The sequence below is a fragment of the Sarcophilus harrisii genome, chromosome 4 (assembly GCF_902635505.1).
Source record: "Sarcophilus harrisii chromosome 4, mSarHar1.11, whole genome shotgun sequence".
Lineage (NCBI taxonomy): Eukaryota > Metazoa > Chordata > Mammalia > Dasyuromorphia > Dasyuridae > Sarcophilus > Sarcophilus harrisii.
In genome coordinates, this window is record NC_045429.1 from 463,791,700 (window position 1) to 463,810,292 (window position 18,593).

At 64.8% G+C, this 18,593-nt stretch overlaps 1 protein-coding gene across 6 annotated transcripts in view; it reads right to left on the bottom strand.

The window, feature by feature from the left end:
• Positions 1–18,593, bottom strand: part of COL18A1 (collagen type XVIII alpha 1 chain) — an 81,224-nt gene that overhangs the window by 6,848 nt on the left and 55,783 nt on the right. For 4 of the 6 annotated variants that reach the window (XM_031968332.1, XM_031968327.1, XM_031968328.1 and 1 more), the window contains 26 exons: positions 17,390–17,934; positions 16,181–16,267; positions 15,827–15,886; positions 15,151–15,304; positions 14,748–14,833; positions 14,426–14,605; positions 13,954–13,980; positions 13,493–13,555; positions 13,329–13,415; positions 10,210–10,263; positions 9,966–10,124; positions 9,482–9,544; positions 8,943–8,969; positions 8,348–8,479; positions 7,804–7,875; positions 7,039–7,065; positions 6,428–6,463; positions 5,979–6,032; positions 5,436–5,471; positions 4,684–4,773; positions 3,396–3,425; positions 3,251–3,277; positions 2,490–2,543; positions 2,244–2,297; positions 1,126–1,152; positions 546–599 (listed from right to left, as the gene is read on the bottom strand). In XM_031968332.1, the coding sequence (XP_031824192.1) occupies positions 546–599; positions 1,126–1,152; positions 2,244–2,297; positions 2,490–2,543; positions 3,251–3,277; positions 3,396–3,425; positions 4,684–4,773; positions 5,436–5,471; positions 5,979–6,032; positions 6,428–6,463; positions 7,039–7,065; positions 7,804–7,875; positions 8,348–8,479; positions 8,943–8,969; positions 9,482–9,544; positions 9,966–10,124; positions 10,210–10,263; positions 13,329–13,415; positions 13,493–13,555; positions 13,954–13,980; positions 14,426–14,605; positions 14,748–14,833; positions 15,151–15,304; positions 15,827–15,886; positions 16,181–16,267; positions 17,390–17,934 (2,285 nt within the window). The remainder of the gene's footprint in view (positions 1–545; positions 600–1,125; positions 1,153–2,243; positions 2,298–2,489; positions 2,544–3,250; positions 3,278–3,395; positions 3,426–4,683; positions 4,774–5,435; positions 5,472–5,978; positions 6,033–6,427; positions 6,464–7,038; positions 7,066–7,803; positions 7,876–8,347; positions 8,480–8,942; positions 8,970–9,481; positions 9,545–9,965; positions 10,125–10,209; positions 10,264–13,328; positions 13,416–13,492; positions 13,556–13,953; positions 13,981–14,425; positions 14,606–14,747; positions 14,834–15,150; positions 15,305–15,826; positions 15,887–16,180; positions 16,268–17,389; positions 17,935–18,593) is intronic. The other 2 variants (XM_031968330.1, XM_031968331.1) reach the window with 1 other exon arrangement.

An 18,593-nucleotide genomic window follows, 5' to 3' on the forward strand; every position in this document is an offset into this window, starting at 1 on the left:
GAAGCCAGAGGCCAAGCCAGCCAGTGGTGGGGCAGAACTGCCGTCCGAGGAGCCACGGGGGGCCATGGGGGGCCCACATACAGACAGAGCTCGGGAAGCGAGCCCTTTGAGAGGAACCCCCCCCCCAGTCCTGACTCTTCTAGCCTCAGAGCCCATCCAAGCCAAACCCACAGGTCCCAGGGAGGGACCTCGGACACTGCCCTCCATCAGGAAGGCGGCCGGGCTGCGGTGTCTGTGCCAAGGCCTGGTGCCTGATGATGCCCAGGACGGGCCACCTGGCACCCAGATGAGCTTCCTCGCTGGGCCCCAGCCCAGCCCCTCCCCAAGCTCCTGCCCACTTCTCCAGGCTGGATCTCTGCTTTCCGGCCCTTCCTGGGGCTGTGGGCAGCAAGGGACACCCCTCTGCCCAGCCCACTAGTCGCCCTATTGCCATCCTTCGGCAGCAGCAGGCCTGGGCTCCTGACAGCAAGACCAGGGCGGGGGACGCTGGGAAAACCAAAGCAGAAACAAGAGGGCACAGTAAAGCGAGACAGAGCCATGCTTACCGGTCTTCCCGGCATTCCGATTTCGCCTTTGTACCCCGGCCGCCCGTATGGGCCCTATGGCAAAGAAACGGCCTTTGAGAACTGCCCCAAGGAGGCAGCTTTCCCCTGGGTTGGCGCTTCAGAGGATCCCAGAACCTGACCGGAGGCCCTGAAGTCCAGCCTCCACATTTACAGAGGGGGAAACTGAGGCTCAGGGGCATCATGGGATTTGTGACTGGTGGGCCAGTGATAAAGAGACCAGTGCTCAGATGGAGGGCCTGGCTGAGGGCCCTCACTGAGCAGAGCTGAACCCAGAGACCAGGTCCCCGCACTCCCATCGGGCTTACCCCACATCACCCCCCTTCCCACTGCAGAAGGCTCAAAGAATGCTCAAAGGCCGCTCGAGCGAGGACCTGGGAGAAGCCCGGGAACAGGAGGGGGCAGGCGGGGGCACAGGCTCCACCGGGGACGGCGGGCAGCCACTGCTCCTCATGCCAGGGCTCATAGAGGGCGGGGCCTCGGTCAACGCTCACGCCTCCCAGAGCGGCTTTCTCGGGCTCTCGGGACAAAGCGTGGGCACCAAGAAAACATCCAGACTTACCGGAGGCCCCCTGTGGCCTTGCTCCCCCTGTCAAGGAAAACCAGGCTCTGTTAGTGCCGTCACTGCCACCCCCGTTCCCTCTGCCCACCCTGCCCCAGCCCTCCCTCCCTGGAGCCCCTCACTCAGGCCAGAGCACTGCCTGAGAGTCGGCTGTGGGCCTTGGAGAGCCCTTGGGGCAGCTGCTCCGAGAAAGAGCCAGGGGGCAGAGGCCCCCGAGCGTGGGGCCCCCCTGAGTGAAGGGTCCAGACCCTCCTCACTGCCCCCAGCCCCAGCTTCATGTACAGAGCACAAACACCTGCCACAGGTCACAGCCAGGGACAGGTTTCAGCACCTCGGACAGCACCAGGCGGACTGGCCATGGGCACAGCCACAGCAGGGGCCGGTGCAGCTCAGTGGCTGGGGGGGTGAGGGGACAGGGGGGAGCCAGGGCACAGTCGGGGGGACAGGGGGACCCCCCCGAGTGCAGGGCCCAGACCCCCCCTCACTGCCCCAGCCCCAACTTCATGTACAGAGCACAAACACCTGCCACAGGTCACTGCCAGGGGCAGGTTTCAGCACCTCGGACAGCACCAGGCGGACTGGCCATGGGCACAGCCACAGCAGGGGCCAGTGCAACTCAGGGCTGGGGGCCAGGGCTGGGGGAGGGGGGAGCCAGGGGCTCAGGGCCATGTTAACAGCCTCGTGTGGCCGCTTCCCTCCCTCTGGGGCCGCCTCCCTCCCTCTGGGGCCGCCTGGAGAGAATGGCTCGGAGTAGGGGTGCTGCTGGAGACGCGGAGACCAGCGGGTGCCCTGACTGCCGGCCGGCTGCTCCCACTCCTCTCCCCTTTGCTCCAGAACGCCCTTGCTCTCTTCCCCAGGCCCGGTGAGGGAGGGGAGTCAGCTGGGAGCCTGGAGCTTTCCCTGCCAGAGGCTTCCTTCTGGGCTTGCCTCCCTGGCTAACAGGGGCCTCCTCTCAGTCCTGGCATCTCCAGTCAGGAAGTCCCTGTGCCAGGCAGGGGAGGGGCCCGGGGGAGAGGCAGGGGAAGGGCCGGGGGGGAGAGGCAGGGGAAGGGCCGGGGGGGGGAGGTGGGGGAAGGGCGAGGGCGAGATTGGGGAAGGGCCGGGACAAAGCTTCTCACCTTGTCTCCTTTCTCAGCCATCGTGAGGACCCTTCCAGGCTCACCCTTCTCCCCCTGAGGTTGGGGAACAAAGGACACACGAGGATTAAAAAGGAGGCGGACTGGCAGCGGAGCCCTCCTCTCTGGGACAGTCCCAGAGCCCTCTCCAGAGCAAGGAGGTTGTAGCCCCATTGTACAGCCCAGAAAACCAAGGCTGTTGGGGTGGGTGCTCAGGGCCGGGCTTTGCTGGCCTCCCGACTCTCTTACCTTGGCTCCCGGGAAGCCCGGCAGCCCGTTATCTCCCTTGGGACCAGCTGGGCCCTGGAAAGGAAGCAGATCGCATAGATGTGACAGGGAGCCTGTTGCTGGTGCCGGCGGGGGGCCGAGGGGGCCATGTAGAGGCAAAGGCCCCTGGGACACTAAGCCCCGCAGCAGAGCGCTCCTCCCTCTGACCTAGTCCCAAAGGAGCAAAACTGGCCAGGCCAAGAAAGGAACTGAGGCTCCAGGGGGCAAAGGGGCTTCTCAAGGCAACCCAGACCGGACCCGGATGCCAGGCATCCCAGCCCGGGTCTGGGGCTCTTCCCATCAAACCCCGCCGCAGCTGGACAAGGCTTTTTCCTTTTCTTGCCCACCCTGCTCGGGCAGAGTTTCTATTTTAGCTCCCATAGGCCTTTGCTCTGGGGCTGCTCCTGTATGGGGGAGTCCCCCCAAAAGTGGGACAGGAGTCTTAGAGTGCCCAAGGGGCCTCCTCCTTGGAGGTCTGGGGGGCCTCCTCCCTGGAGGTCGGGGGGGGCGCCTCCTCTCTGGAGGTCTGGGGGGACTCCTCCCTGGAGGTCTGGGGGGAGGCCTCTGTTCACGCCCGCACCTTGGAACCCTGCCCCCTGGCCCTCCACCCGGCCTGGGACTTGGGACAGGATGCTAGCGCCTGTCACCCCAGCGTGATGCTACCAGAGCCCAGCAAGGGGCAGGGGGCGGACGGCGCTGAGAGTTAGCAAGAGCACAGGGAGACTCCTGGGACGGCTACTCACCGGGAATCCAGCGTAGCCGGGTCTGCCCTGGGGGAAAGCCAACGGGTCGGTCACCGGGGCGGGAGGGCCCACGTGCCGTCCCACACTCCCACCAAGCCCCTTGGCCGGGAGCCCCGAACGCCCGAGAAACCAGCCCAGCACCTACCTCCCGTCCTGCCACGCCGGCCAGTGTTCTCTTCAAAGCGGCCAAAGGAAAGAAAGGGAAAGGGAAGTGAGACCCCCAAGGTCCGGCTCCCGCCGCCCACCCTCTGCCCATCACGCAGCCTGGGGCCAGGAGCCGGGCCACACTTTGGGTCAGCCCGAAGCTTCTCTCAGCGAGCCAGACCCCCGACCCTCCCCCCGGCTCATCCCTCAGAGAGGGCGCTCCTCCTGCAGCAAAGACCCCCGCCAGCCCCGAGGCCTCCCCCAGGGCGGCTGCTCCCAATGGCAGTCACATCCCTCCTGGTGACAAGCCCCTCAAAACAGAACAAGCCCGGCCTTGGGCAAACGCTCCCCCAGAGAGTGGAACGTCATCCGGCCAGTAAGAGGCCCTCTGGGGAGTGAGGGGCATGGGGAGCATGGGCAATGAAGTGTTAGCTACCTGGGTGGGTATGGGAGCACTCACAGAATGGTGTTAGTGCCTTGGTTGGGCACAGGGAACATTCAGAGCCTGGCATTAGTCCCTGATTGGGCATGGGGAGCACTCAGAGCCTGGCATTAGTCCCTGATTGGGCATGGGGAGCACTCAGAGCCGGGCATTAGCTCCCAGTTGGGCACGGGGAGCACTCAGAGACTGGCATTAGTCCCTGATTGGGCATGGGGAGCACTCAGAGACTGGCATTAGCTCCCAGTTGGACATGGGGAACAAACAAAATCAATGCACCCAGAAAAAAGGGACAATGGCGCTCCTGGCAGCTGGTGCTGAATGCCACGGCCGCCTGCTCGCCTGGCCCCTCCTTTGGGTCCCACCTACAAGCCTGCCAGAGGAGCCTCCTTCAGGGGCTCACTCTGAGGCGTCGTCCCCCTGCAGGGGCGAGCTGCGGGCAACCTAGCCTTCCTCCCGAGACTCGTCCCTCCTCCTGCCGGTCACTGCTGTCCTGGCTTACAGCTGGACGGGATCCCAGGCGCCATCCTGTCCGCTCTCCCAAAGGAGGCCCCAAGAAAGGGCCAGGGGGGCTGGGCCGGGAACCCACAACCGGCAGTTCCTCAGCCGGCCCGAGGGCCGCAACCGAGGCTGCGATGGTGTCACTCATCACAGAGGCTTTGGGCTTTCGGATGGCGGAGCTTCCGGCCGCCAGCCCCAGCTCAGGGAGGACGCCCGCCCTGGGGTCCAAGTCGCTGCCAGAGTCCCCTGGGCGCCCCCGGGTCCGCCCCACACCCAAGCGCAGGCGCGGTCTGGCCGGCACCATCCCCAGAGACCGATGGCTATGGCCGGGAGCAGACGCAGTCCTTACCCTGTCCTCGGACACGTAGGTCAGCTCTCCCGGGGGTCCGGGGGGCCCGGGGGGGCCGGGCTGCCCCACCCCATCCTTCCCTGGTTCTCCCTGCAACAAAGCGGGGAATCCTCTCAGCAAAGAGACACTGGTAGCCAGCAGACAGGGCTGGGTGAGGGGGGGGTGGGGAGGACTGGCTGGGGGAACCCCAGCTCCCTCCTCCTGCTCCCCCCCAGCTCCCTCCTCCCGCTCCCCCCCCCCCAGCTCCCTCCTCCCGCTCCCCCTCAGCTCCCTCCTCCCCTCCCCCCCAGCTCCTTCCTCCCGCTCTCCCCCCAGCTCCCACATGGCCCAGCATTAACCTAGGAGGGAGATCGGGACAGCAGCCAAAAGCGGGAGGGGCTTTCCCACACTGGGACGGCCTCAGGCCCCTGAAAACAGGGTGAGCTGGCCCCGAGCCCTCCCACCCGCCTGCTGCTCGGGCTCTGGCCACAGGGGGATGATCATTTCACACTGGAAGGGCTCTGAGAAGTCACTGAGGTCAACCTCCCCACTTTACAGAGAGGAAAACTGTAGGGACTTCTCCAAAGTCGCACGATCAGTGAGGGAGGGAGGGAGGCAGGAGCTGAGCCAGAGCTGCCTCCAGCCATTAAGCTGCCCACATCCTGGCCATGGGCAAGCCCCTGGCAGCCCCAGACGAGCCCCTGCCAGCCCGGGGAGGGGGTCACAGTCCACTGGTCAAATGACAAAAAAGCGCCAGGCGCCCGCCCACCTACCTTCTGCCCGGGGCTTCCTGCATCCCCTTTTGGGCCCTGCAGGGAAACAAAGTGGCCTCAGACCTGGAGAAGACGAATCCCGGAGCTTCCCGGAGCAGAGTCTAGGGCCGGGGGATAAGGCCGCAGGCTCCCAGGCCCTGACGTGGGGGACCGAGCGCGGGGCCGACCCGTCTCCCGGGAGGAAGCTGAGGGAGGGGCCAGCGCCCTGGCGGCTGCACCATCCTGCCTGGGACAGGACCCTCGGCGCCCCCGGGGGGCGTCACCAGCTCCACTCTGCAGATGAGTAAGTGAGGGGACCCGGAGCCAGCCTCCCTTCTCCGGACCTTTGGGCCTCCCGTAAGGAGCCCACAAGCCTGTGTGACCAAGGGACGTTTGACACCTTGTCTGGTGCAGAAGAGCAGGTGGTGAGCACACAGGAGGCGCCTAATGTTTGCTGACCCTCCCTCCTGCTCGCCTTGCACCCTGCACAGCCCTTGGGGGAGGGGCCCCTCAGAGAGCTGGGGGTCGGGCGGAAGGCATGGAGGTCCCTCCCCCCCCCTTTACCTGAGCCCCTGGCTCGCCTTCACGCCCCCGCAGCCCAGGAAGGCCGGGATCTCCCTGAAATGAGGAGAGGAACCCGTGTGAGCCCCGCCCCCGCCAGTGGCCCCTCCTCCAGCCCTGGGAGGGCTCAGCCCTGCCCTCCCCGGACCGGAGCCCTCGCCCCTATTGACGCAGCCCCCAGGAAGGCTGCCCGGGGCTGGATGTGGGGCAGGAGGGGCCGCCCTGCAGCCGCTCCCCCACTGTCCGGGGGGAGGCTTGGGAAGGGGGGATTCGAACCCAGGGCTCCATCCTGGCCTGTTCCCTGCTCGGCATTCAAGGCCTTTTCTCCCCCCATGGGTGGCCCAGGGCTTTCCCACGGTCCGTGCTGGGCAGGGGCAGGGGAGGGTGGGAGGGGAGATATGCTGGGGGTGGGGGCACTGGCCCGGCCCCGAGTCTGCCCAGGGCAGCCTCACCTTCTCTCCGGGGAGTCCAGCCACGCCCTGGTCACCCTGAGAGGGACAAAGCAGATGGGAGTGAGCCTCGTGGGGGGCCGGGAGGGAGGGGCCCGGAGAGGGGCGGGGGGCCCTGCCTGTCAGTCACTCCCGCGCCCGCCTCTAGCGCGCCCCACTGAGAGCAGGCCCCGCCCCCCCAGGCCCGGTCTCTGACATTTTCCACGTGGGCTCCAGGACCCCCACGGAGGCCCGGCTGGACCGAGGGGACCGGGCGCACCAGGCAGGGGCTCAAAGGGCTCCTTGCTCATTTCACGAGGAGGAAACGGAGGAAATGGATCCCAGGCCCTGAGCTCCCCAGGCAGAATGAGCCCCGGACCTTGGACTATGGAAAGCTCTTTAAGGTCCGGGATGGACGGTGGGAATCCCGGCCGGCGAGTGCTTGGGGCACGGCTGCCCCCCGGGGCCTCCCGCCCCCCTCCCACGCTGGGAACCGTCTCCCCCAAGCCACAAAGCAGCAGCCTCCAACTTCATCAGGAGACAACAAGAGCCCCCCAGTGGCCCCCGTAGACGCGGTCACATGCCCGACCCTGACCCCAAAGTTCACTTAAAACCAAAAAGAAAATGTTTCTGACCTTGAGCCCAGGAAAGCCGGGCAGTCCCTGTTGGAGGAGAGAAGGAAGCTGCCATCACTACCCAAGCTGCGGCGGGGAAACGGGCACGGGCCGGGGGGGGCCCGATGGGGAAATGGGCACAGACTGGGGGGGCCCGATGGAGAAACGGGCACGGGCCGGGGAAGCCTCCCGATGGGGAAAAGTGCCCCAACTGCGTTAGGAGTTCGGTGCCCCCCCACGCCCGGCCTGAGAGTCTGGGGCTCTCCCGAGGAGGAGGGGGCTACGTTTCCCACCGGCCGGCGCTCCCACACAGGGAGGCTTTACTTGCCCCTTTTAGGGTAAACAGGCGGCGCTCGGCCTGATTTTGGTGAATCATTATTGCTCCTCGCTCCCGTCTGCTTTAGCTACAAACTCTCCTGGCCCTAACTTGTGGTTTCTATCGCTGTCAAGCACCTGATCTGCCAGCCCGGGAGGGCCTTGGGCTGTGGGGCTCCCTCCACCCACTCCGGCTCTGGGGCCTGTGGGCATCGATCCGCCTGGGCCAGGCCCGGCTCAGACCCACCGACCAGGGCAGGAGGCCGTGGCTTCTAAGGTGAGGGGGGTCCACCCCAGGACTCCATCCCGCTCCAGCCCCATGGGAGGGCCCAAATGGCTTCCTCCCAGGGGAAGGGACCAGATTTCCCTCATTCGGCCGGTGGAGAGCCGCGGGCAGCTCCCAGCCTCCCCTTCGGGGCCAGACGCGGCCCTCCTTGGGCGCCTGCCCGAGCCCTCCCCAGCCGTCCGTACCTGCGGTCCCGCGGCCCCTCGCGTGCCCGGGCCGGCGCTCCAGAACGGCCCCCCTGAGCCTTCCATGTCATCCTAGGAGCAAACACAGATACGCTCGCACTAGGCTTCCCAAGTGTGGCCCGGCCCGGCCCGCGGAGGGCCCAGGTCCCAGGCTGCAGCTCAGGACCAGGGAGGCCCGCCTGGGGCCACAGAACAAGTGTCCAAGCCCCAAGGGAAAGCCTGGGGGGGCAGGCTCCTGGGTGAGGGAGCCCCCACTCAGCTGCATCGAGCTGGGCCCAGACTGCCGGGGGGTCCCTGGTGGGAGAGACAATGGACAATGTGGGGGACCCCAGTCAGGTGGGTTTTCAGATGGCTGCCCCCCAGCCCCCCACTTCATTTGGGTCCAGTCTAAATAAGAGGGCTTCAGGTGCACAGACGTCCCACAAACCACAGGGGGCGGAGGGAGGGAGACAGAATTCTGGGGGTCGGGCCCAGGAGCCCCCCGACTCTCAGGGAGCTTAGACAAGATGTCGGTGAGCAGACGAGAGGGAGGGGCCATACTTACAAATCCAGCTCTCCAGCCGGGGCCAGGAGGCCCGGGGGGGCCCGGCAGTCCTCGAGGGCCCATGGGTCCCGGGAGACCAGCCAAGCCCGTTTCACCCGGGGCGCCAACCGGGCCGGCCTCTCCCTTGCTGCCCTGCAGGGGGAGACAAGCCGAGGGCGGGCTGTGACCCTGCCCTTCCCCGGGAGGCGACCACCCAGCAGCACTTCCTCTCGGGGACGCCCTCTCTTCTCCACACGCCGGGAGAACGGGGCCTCCCCAAGGACGCCACGTGGGCCCAGGAGCCGAGGCTGCCCCATCTCAGAATCCCGGGGCAGGAAGGATCAGGGTGCTCCCACCCCTACAGCTGACTGCCCTCCCCAGCCTCTGCCGGGAGCCCCCTCCAAGCACAGGGGCTCACTCTTCCTGAAGCAGCCGGCTCCGCTCCGTGCTCAGTGAAGTTCCTCCTCATACCGGGCTGAGGTCTGAGCCCCTGCCCCCACCCCCACTGCTTCCTGTCCTGCTCCTCAAACCCCAGGCCAGGGACCCCCCCAGACCCCCCCTACCAACCAGCTCAGCCACGCCACAACCGGCCACGAGAAAAGGGGTTCAGCCCTACCTTCAGTCCTGGGGAGCCCACGTCGCCCTGCAGAGAGGAAGAAGGGAAATCAAGGCCCCTGCTGACGGGTCGCCAAGTAGGTGCAGGGACTGCGCCCTGGCCACAGACTCGGCCATTAGGAGCTGAGTTGCTGGGCACTAGCCCAATATCAGCCAGCAGCCCCACCCCCAGGGCTTGGCTGGTCAATGGGCCCACACAGCCCTGTTACTGCCAGCCTCAGCTTAGGGCCCCTAGAAATCCGGGCGGAGCCAGTCCCGCTCACACACCCTGGGCTTGCTGGGGCTGGAGCCCGCCGCTCCTGGGGTGCGCTCATCTGAAAGGCGTGAGGAGGGGCTGCCAGAGACCCTGGAGACCACCTGGCCAACTCTCCCATTAGAAAGAAGGAGACCGAAGCAATGTCCCCCAAGCCAGAGCCGCTTTTGGCGGGACCCATGGCCTCCAAAACACTTGTGACCGCTCCGTGGGACTGGGGCAGAATACCCCTCCTGGGCTGGGGGGCCTCGAAGAGACACAGACCCCCGAGTCAGGGAGCCCCTTACCCGGTCTCCTTTCGGTCCCTGGGGGCCTTGCTGCCCGTCCTTTCCTGGAAGCCCTGCGGGGCCCTGGGAAGAAAAGAGAAGCCAGAGTCCGTGATCAGAAGCCAAACCGGCCACGAGACCGTGCTCCACAGCCACGGGCGCGCTTCCTGGCGGTCTATCCCTGGCAGGGGCTCCCGAGGGGAGGCAGCCGCTCCCTCTCCTGGTGAAGGGGAAGTAGGCCGGTCACCGCAGGGGCAGAGGGGCCCCAGGGCCGGGGCTCCGGCTGGGAGGCAGCGTGGAGTCCTCCCCCAGGCCAGAGTCTGCTCAGACCCTGAATGACCGGTATGGGCCTCTGGCCCACGTCATCTCTGAGCTAAGGATTCCCCCACCACAGGCGGCTAGTCCTGCCCTTGGGGGCGTCCACTCTAAGCCACCGTCAGGGCCATACATGGACCTTAGACTTCACCCAAAGCGGAAGGGAGGGGGAGGAGGGGCAGGGGCTTACCGGGGGTCCTCGGGATCCGGGAGAGCCATCTCTTCCTGGCACCCCAGGAAGGCCCGGGGGGGCCGGTCCACCGGTGCTGTTCATTCCAAACCGCCCCGGCTCTCCTGGTAAGCCTGGCACGCCTGGGGGCCCCGGGGGCCCTGGGAATCCTCGAGGACCCTGGAAGATGTGAACAGGAAAAACATGGAGGGCGGCCCCAAGAACGGGCTCGCCCACCCCAGCCGCTCGGGAGACCCGGACTCACCCGTATGCTCTCCAGGTCCCCTCCAAAGCCAGAGCCTTCCATGTCGATAAAAGTCTACAGACAAACAGACAGAGGCTGAGGGAGCGACCGCTATCAGATGCCCGCATTCTCCAGCATCCTGGACGCAGGGCCAAGGTGCAGGGGAAGTCTGGGGGACGGCTATACCTGGGGGCCTGGGACAGCAGAGCTCACACCGCCTCATAGGCTACTGTGGCCCTGGGTCAGGGCCCACGACCCGCCCTGGGGACCAGCCCAGCTACACTTCCCCAGGTTTGCCACCAAACAGTAAGCTGCCAGGTCATGATGTGTGTGTGTGTGTGTGTGTGTGTGTGTGTGTGTGTGTGTGTGTAAGAGAGAGAGAGAGAGAGACAGACAGAGACAGACAGAGACAGAGACAGCAGGAAGAGAAAAAGAGAAGCAGAGAAAAGAGAAGGAAGCAGGCATAAAAAATCCTTGAAGATTTTGACTATTCCATGGAGGGGCTGAAATCAGCATCAGTGGAAGGACTATGGAATTACTGGTCTCAAGTATTAAATTATTAAATGTGGCACCTTTGGGGCCACAGGCAGGCAGGAAAGGCCTGGGATGCTCAAAGATGACTGACTCCCAGAAGGAGGAGCAGGTCTCTCTTTGGACAAGAGATTATGTCCAGATAAAGAGGAAATAAGATACTTAAATAAGCCCATTTTAGAAAAATAAATTGAACAAGCCATCAACTCCATAAGAAAAACTCTCCAGGGCCAGATGATTCACACCTGACTTCTACCAAGCATTCAAAGAACAATTCTATGTCAACCATTTGGGAAAAGAGGTGAAGAAGGAGTCCTGCCAAATTCCTTCTATGACACAATGTGATGCTGATACCGAAACCAGGAAGAGCTAAAACAGAGAAAGAAAACTACAGAACAGTCTATTGATGCAATATTGATGAAAAATTTTAAATAAAATATTAGCAAGAAGATTACAACAATTTATCAGCAATTTTATAACACTATGACCAAGTGGGATTTATATTAAGAATGCAGGGCTGGTTCAGTATCAGCCCATAATTGACCACATCAATAACAAAACTAACAGAAATCACACGATAATCTCAATAGATGCAGAAAAGCCTTTTGACAAAATACAGCACCCAAGCACTAGAGAGCATAGGAATAAATGGAGATTTCCTTAAAATGATAAACAGCATCTATCCAAAACCATCAGCAAGCAATCCTCGTAAGGAGAGAAGCCAGACACATTCCCATAAGATCAAAGGTGCCCATCATCAGCAGGATATTCAATATTGTGCTAGAAATGCTGGCTTTAGCAATAAGAAAAAGAAATTAAAGGAATCAGAGTAGGCAATGGGGAGATAAAGCCCTTTACAGATGATGTGATGGTCTCTTTAGAAAATCAGCCAGAATCTCCTTGAATCAATTAACTGCTTTAGCCAAGTTGCAGGATACAAAATGGACCCACAAATCATCAGCATTTCTATATGTTCCTGACAAAACCCAGCAGTACGAGCTAGAAAGAGAAATCCCATTTAATAGCTAGACAAAATAAACATTTGGGGGTCTGCCTGTCAAGTCAAAGCCAAGAACTGTGAGCACAATTACAAAGCGCTTTTGGTATAAATCAACTCAGATCTAGACCAGGGGAGATTCTGACGGGCGAGGAATGGGCAGAGGGAGACTGAGCTCATACAAGGGAGGGCAGGGGAATGTCCAGCAGTGAGAATGACGACTGCAGTGTTTGGGAGCCACGTGTCCTGGATCAAAGGGCTCCAGTTAATTAATGACAATTATTAGCCAATTATTATTTATGTGATACAAGCCTTGGACGCGCCCGGCCCAGAGCAGCCAGGGCGGGGCTGACCTGCTGGCCCGGACTCTGGCTGGGGCACGAGCGGCCTTCCTGGAGCCACCCGTCTGGGCGTAGGGGAGCGGGACCAGGCCGGGCAGCCCTCAGGCGTCGCCCTTTCCAAGCGTGCCCGGCCTCTCTCTTCTGGCTCTGCACCTCGAGTTTCCTGGGGGGAAGCCCCCTCAGCCACAGAGGGCCACAGGGACCTGGCCAGACTCGGAGTCATGCAGCCTCTAAAGGTCGGGCAAGACTCGAACCCAGGGCTTCTGGACCCCAAGGCCAGCTCTCTGGCCATTAGGCTATACTGTTGACCATTTCTAGGAAGCAAAGTTCCCACTCCTTGGGGTTGGTTCCTTCCAAATGGAGGCTGAAAGAACGAGGTCTGGCCTCCCTTGGTCGGAGACAGGGCAGAAGTCTGGGGTCATTCAACAAACCCCCAGAATGGGAACCAGGGGAGGGGGCTCTGGAGGAACGGGTCTGGGGACAAGGGAGCCCCACTGCAATTGATTCACTCCCATGGAGGGCAGTACACACCACCAGAGGGCACTCCGGGCCCAGAGCATCGGGTCTGCAGGTAGGAAGATCTGAGTGCAAACTGATGCAATAGACTCTGGGTCCCCCAGATCTTTGGTGGGGGGTTGACCTGGGTTAGAAAAGCCCTGAATCTCGACCCCTCCCCACCTTTGGGAGCAGCCCCACCCTCCTGTTCCTAGGGGAAACTCTACAGTGATCCCCAGCTTCAATGCATCTGGAGGCTCCCTGGGACCCCAATCTGGGCTAACCCCGGCCTGGGGCCCAGGGTGATAAGCCTGGGAGGGGCAGCATCGCTGCTTCCTGCGGGCCCGGGGCCGCCACGCTGGGCCCTACTCCCTCCTCCCCGGGGGGAGACAAGACACAAAGTGGCGATTTGGGGGACAGGCAGCAAGGAGAGCCCTGGGGCAACCCGGGCCCTGGGACAAACAGACCGAGGGATGGCCCCGAGGCCCCGGGCACTCTCAGAGCTCCGCGTGCCCTGGGGTCGGGGGCGCTCCTTGGGCCCCTCCAAAAGCCCAGTGTGTGGGAGCAGGTGACGGCCAGTGGCCGGCCCCATCCCAGACCTTCTGCTGACCTGGCTCTCCCCAGCGCCTCAGGAAAGGGCCTGTTCAACAGAGACCTTCCCCAGTCATTAGTGACCACAGAGCTGGGTCCCGCTGCCCCGGAGACCAGCCAGAGCCCTCCCTCCGAGGGTCTCGGGTCAGCACATCGTGAAGGGCGATGGCAGAAAGGTCACATACCAACTTGTCGGGTCGGAAAGCAGGTCCGGGAGGTCCCGGGGGTCCTGGGGGACCAGGGGGGCCCATCGGCCCAATGCCAGGATCTCCCTGTTAACAAAGAATGAGGTGCATCATGAGACCCGCCGGGCTCACGAGGCCTCCCCGCCCTCAGGCCCGCAGCTCACCTTCTCGCCCTTGGGCCCCACGTCTCCTGGGGTTCCCGGGAAGCCCTGAGGCCCCATCTCGCCCTGCAAGGAGAAAGACAGGAGGTGGTGACCGCCTGGAAGGGGGCCGGGCTCGGGTGCTGCCCTGAAGACCAGTCGGACAAGCCGGCGGGCTCTACTCGGGGGCAAACGTGGGAGGGCCCGGATCAGCTGCAGGCGTCTCTGTCAGTGTCACCCGGGCCGCCCTAAAGCGATTCCCCAAACTTGGCGTTCGGCCGCTTTTAAACTCAAAAGGGTCGGACAGAACCGAGAACCAGAATCCCGGGAAGGACGCCCCGCGGACCGCTGGGAAAGGTGGAGGCCCCTGGGCATTAGTCAGGGTCAGACCCACCCCCACCCCGCGGACCCCAGGGAAAAAGCGCACGGGGGCGCAGGTGCTGCTGAAGCCAAGAGGGAGGATCGAGGGAAAAGGGGGCACGTACCGGCTTTCCGTCCTCACCGGGATCCCCCTAGGGAGGGAGAAGAGACGCAGATCAGAACCCGCCGGGTAACGGGGCAGGGAGCAGGGAGACCCCAGCCCGCCACCGGACAAGCTTTTGTGGGGGAGCGGGGGAGACGCTTCCCCCGGCCACAGGGGAGGGGGGGAGGCTCAGCTTCGGGAGGGGGAAACGGCGGGGGGGGGGGCGGCTTGGCTCCCGGGGGGGACGCAAGGGGTGGAAACTTGGCTCCTGATTTCCTCCCATCTTTCAGGACAGGAGGTTCCCAGGCAGCCTCTGGGTGTCCCACTGCCACAGACGGGGTCCCAGCCCCCTAACCCCCCCGGCCAGCCTGGTTATTCCCCCAAAACTAGAAGGAAGGAGCAGAGGGGGCTTCCGGCCTCAGTCGGGACCAGGCTGCTGTGCCCCCCCCACCTGGAAAAGGGCCCAGACTGCGGGTGGCGTGGGCGGGACTTACGGGCTCTCCGTCCTTGCCCGGAGGCCCCTGCGGCCCGGGGACCTGCTGCGCCGTGGAACCGTCTGGGTTGTGGAGAGTGGGGCCGGCGGGGCCCTGGGGACCGACGGGCCCGGGCGGGCCCCGAGCCCCGGGCTCACCTTTCTGCCCCTTCAAGCCTGGAGTCTCGTATCTGGGGCCTTCCTAAGGAGAAGAGGGCCCAGGCTCAGGGCGGGCGCCGGCCCAGACTTCCCGCGGCCGGGGCTGGAGGGGGGAGAGGGGAGGGGAGAAAGGGGGGAAGAGGGAGGAGGCCTGGGGAGGGAGGCTGCCCGGCCTTGGGGCTCACCTCTGCTCCTCTCCCGTCCTGGTCCTGAGCCCCTTCAGGCCTGCCCGAGCCTTGGGCCCCCTCCTCCCCGCTAGGAGCGAGCTGAGCTGAAACAGGAAACGAGAGCAGAGCCACGGGTGGGGGCGGGCCCTTGGAGAGTGGCCGAAGACCCAGGCCCAGGGGCACAGAGGGCACAGAGGGCACGGACAAGGGGCACAGGGGCACAGAGGACATGGGGGCACAGAAGGCATGGGCCCAGGGGTACAGAGGGCACAGACACAGGGCACAGAGGGCATGGGGCATGGGGGCATGGGCCCAGGGGCACAGAGGGCACGGGGCCCGGGGCCCGGGCCACCCCACCCAGGACCAACCCCTCCATGTCCCCCCAGTGGGTCTGAGGAGCCTTCATTAGAGGCTGTGTTACCTCCAGAGGAGGCTCCTGCCTCCACAAGGCTCGGCTGCGAACTCGTGGGGATCCTGTCCAGGGGCGGCAGCGTGACCGGTGGGGCCTCGGGGAGCCTGGGCAACAAGGGGGCCCCCTGGGAGGAAAGACGTCGAGGGTTCTCCCGTTGCCCTCCCTGGGCCACAAGCTTGGGTCAGGCTGGCCGTGCCATCTGTCTGTCTGTCTCCCCCTCCCTCCCTCCCCCTCCCTCCCTGGATCAGGCAGGGCTGGCAGCCCCCACCCCAGGGTCTCCCGGGCGGCCCCTCAGGCACGGCCCCGCCCAGTCCTCGGGCTGCGTCTCACTGAGTGGCCAGACTTAAGGGAGGGGCAGAAAACGGCTCCTGATGGGGCTTAAGCACAAGAGCATTGTCTGCTCTCTCCAGCCAGTTGTTAAATGTTTACTAGCAGGGCTTTGGGCAGAAGGGCCGGAGCAGCCACTGTGTCTGTGCCCACCTTGTAAGGCTGAGCCTGAGGGAGGAGAGCCGTGTCCCACCCCAAGAGACTCAGCATTCGAGGCCGGATCCGGGCTCTGCAGCCAGACCTCGCTCTTGTTTCGCCCTGGCCGTGATCCTAGTAAGGTCACAGACCCCCCGAAACCGCCCAAGCACAAGCGGGGGACAAGCGCCCCCAAGGGACACGCTTGGACCCCCAGACTCACCATGTGCGACCCCGAGGCTCCCCCCTGCTCATACTCTCCGCTTCCAAAGTCTCCGGACGCCTGGATCGTTTCAGGACGAGAAAGCCATGCTGGGGGCCCCGGGAATGCTGGGACCCCCGGGGGCCCCCCCTGATCCCAGCCCAAGTGGGCGGGGGATGTGTGGGTCGTGGTCAGCCGGGCCGGATTCCCTGGGCCTCTCAGGGCGCTCGCCCCCCCGATGCCGAGGACAGAGCCCCCAGGAGGGGCTGGGCGCCCCCAGACTCCGGCAGCTTCCCGAGACCCCTGTGCAGACCCTCGGCCTCCCGCCCCCCAAGAACACACCCGGGCCTCCCCCGGGGCCGGGCCCGCACTCACCCCATCACTGTCTTCATCGTCATCATCCAGACACTGCAGCAGGGTCACCCGGGGGTCCCCTCGCAGCTTTAGCTCGGAGATCACCCCCTGAGCAAAGAAGGGGCAGTCAAAGGGAGCCCCCGTACTCGGCTGGGGGCCCAGGCTGACCCCCCACTCTCCCCCGGGTAGGGACCCTGGAGCCAGGGATCCGGCCCAACCAGGGCCCCTGAGAGGAGGCCCCCCAGAGAGGCCGTGCAGGGGGCCGCCAGGGTGAGCTTGAATCCTGCCCAGGGCATCCAGGGCATCCGGGGCCTCAGGACACCGGGCATGGTCCCTGCTCCCTCCATCTCCTGTCACCCTCCAGGGCTGCCCTGAGCCCCCCTGCCCCATTGGTGTCCCCTACTCAGGGCCACGTGTCTGTGGGTCAGGCCCCTGCCCAGAGGCCCCTGGGCCTGGGGTCCTTGCTTGGTCAGGAAGCGCCTCCTGTGGCCAGTGCGGACCCCGGGGGGCAGGGCCGGGACCCCGCTTCCTTCTGCTGCAGGAGCTCAGCCCAGAGCCGGGCACAGAACGGTAGCCCCCTTTCCTCCAGCCTCGGGGGCGCTCTGGGGGAGCCCGAGCTCACCTGGGGCGATTGCGATGCCCGAGAGGAGCCCAGTGCTCTTGGGGGCTGGGAGACAAAAGGGAGCCCAGGGGCCGGAAACAGCCAAGTCTGCAGCTAAAACCTTGGGCTGACTGCCCACGGCCCCCCCACTCTGCCCCCTCCCAGATTACCCCCCCCCAGAGCCAGGCCAGGGGCCGCGAGGAGGTGGGGCCCAGAGAGCTGCTGGGGGCGGAAGGAGCGGCTCGTTGGGCAATGGGGCAGAGTGACTGGAGCAGGGTCACCCGGCCAGCAAGCGTCTGGGGCTGCGCTGGAACTCTGAGGCCGGTGTTCGCCCGCTGTGCCCCCTCGCAGCCCCCAGACTCATTTCCGTGACATACGAGGGCTGAAAAAGCCCATCACCGGTGGGCTCCCTCTGCCAGGGTTACCTGGAGGCCCAGCCCATGACTGGCATGGCACCATTGGGTACCAGCTGGCCGAGCATCCCGTGGGGCTCTCCTGAGCAGCGGGGCCTGCAGCCCACAAACCTGTGGGAGGGCGGCCCCTCCGGGAAAGCCCCGGGGCCTCTGGCCGCCTCTGCTGCTCACGCCCCCAGCCCCCCGGGCCGGCCGAGGAGAGGCCGGAGAGCTCACCTGAAACTTATCAGGGTCAGCGCCACCTGCCTGGGCCACGAAGAGGCCGGCCCCAGGCTCCAGCTCCAGCTCCTGTGCAGACCGCGCCAGCGGGAGCCTCTGAATCTCCTTGCAGTTGACATAGAGCGCCACCTCGTCACCGTCCACGCTGAGGGCAAAGCGCGTCCACTGGTTCACGAAGGAGGGCAGGCTGAAGCTGGCCGCCGTGCGCGTCTCGCTGGCGCCCGGCTCCGTGTAGAAGAAGAGCACGTCCTGCTTGCCGCCACGTGGAGCCGAGAGCTTCACGCCCACCGAGATGACTGCCTGGGCCGCGTCCGTGAGCGCCAGCAGCACCCCTGCCCGCGCGCTGGTGGGCTTGACGTGGAAGAGCAGCGAGAAGTCCCGGTAGAAAGGGCTGGGCACGTGGTAGCGCGCCACCTGCCCGCCGCTGGCGTCCGGCCCGAAGACGTAGGCCGGGCCGCTGTCGGGGTCGTAGACCTGGGAGACATGCTGGGGGGGCGGCTGCCCAAGCAGCTGCGCGAGGCTCACCTCAGCGCTCACGTTTTCTGCAAGAGAAGAAAAGAGACGTTCTGTGAGATCTGCACAGGCCGTGGCACCCCCCCACTCCCTGCAGAACCGCCACAGGAGCCGGCCTGAGGGTCCCTCTGGGCCCAGGCCGTGCCCCCCCGCCACTCCCTGCAGAACCGCCACGGGAGCCGGCCTGAGGGTCCCTCTGGGCTGAGGGTGCTGCCAGCCTGGATCGCTGGGCCCAGGCCCGGGGCCTGCACCGACACCGGCCGAGAAGACGAAGCCCTGGGGGAAAGGGGTTGCAGGTGGGAGCAGGGGAACCCCACTGGCCCCAGACCATGAGGCTCAGAATCCCCAGTCCCGCAGGGCCTCCCAGACACCCCCAGAGCCGTGTACCCCGAGCCAGACAGGGGTTCCCCCAAGTGAGAGAGGATTCGCCAGAGGGCCAGCGTGGGAGAAATGTCTCCCTGGTCCACATCTGCCTGGGCACAGGAAGGACAAGCTGTCGTGCAGGGTGGAAGGCCGGGCCCAGCTCCCCCAGTGGGTGAAGGCCTGGAAGAGGTCGGGGCACCGGGCATGGGGGCAGAGATGCCCCCACAGCTCAGCCAGTCCGCCCAGGCCCTGCTCCCAAGGCCAAGAAGACTCACCCCCCACAGGACAACGTTCTCCTCTGATCCTCTTCCTGGCCATATCTTAA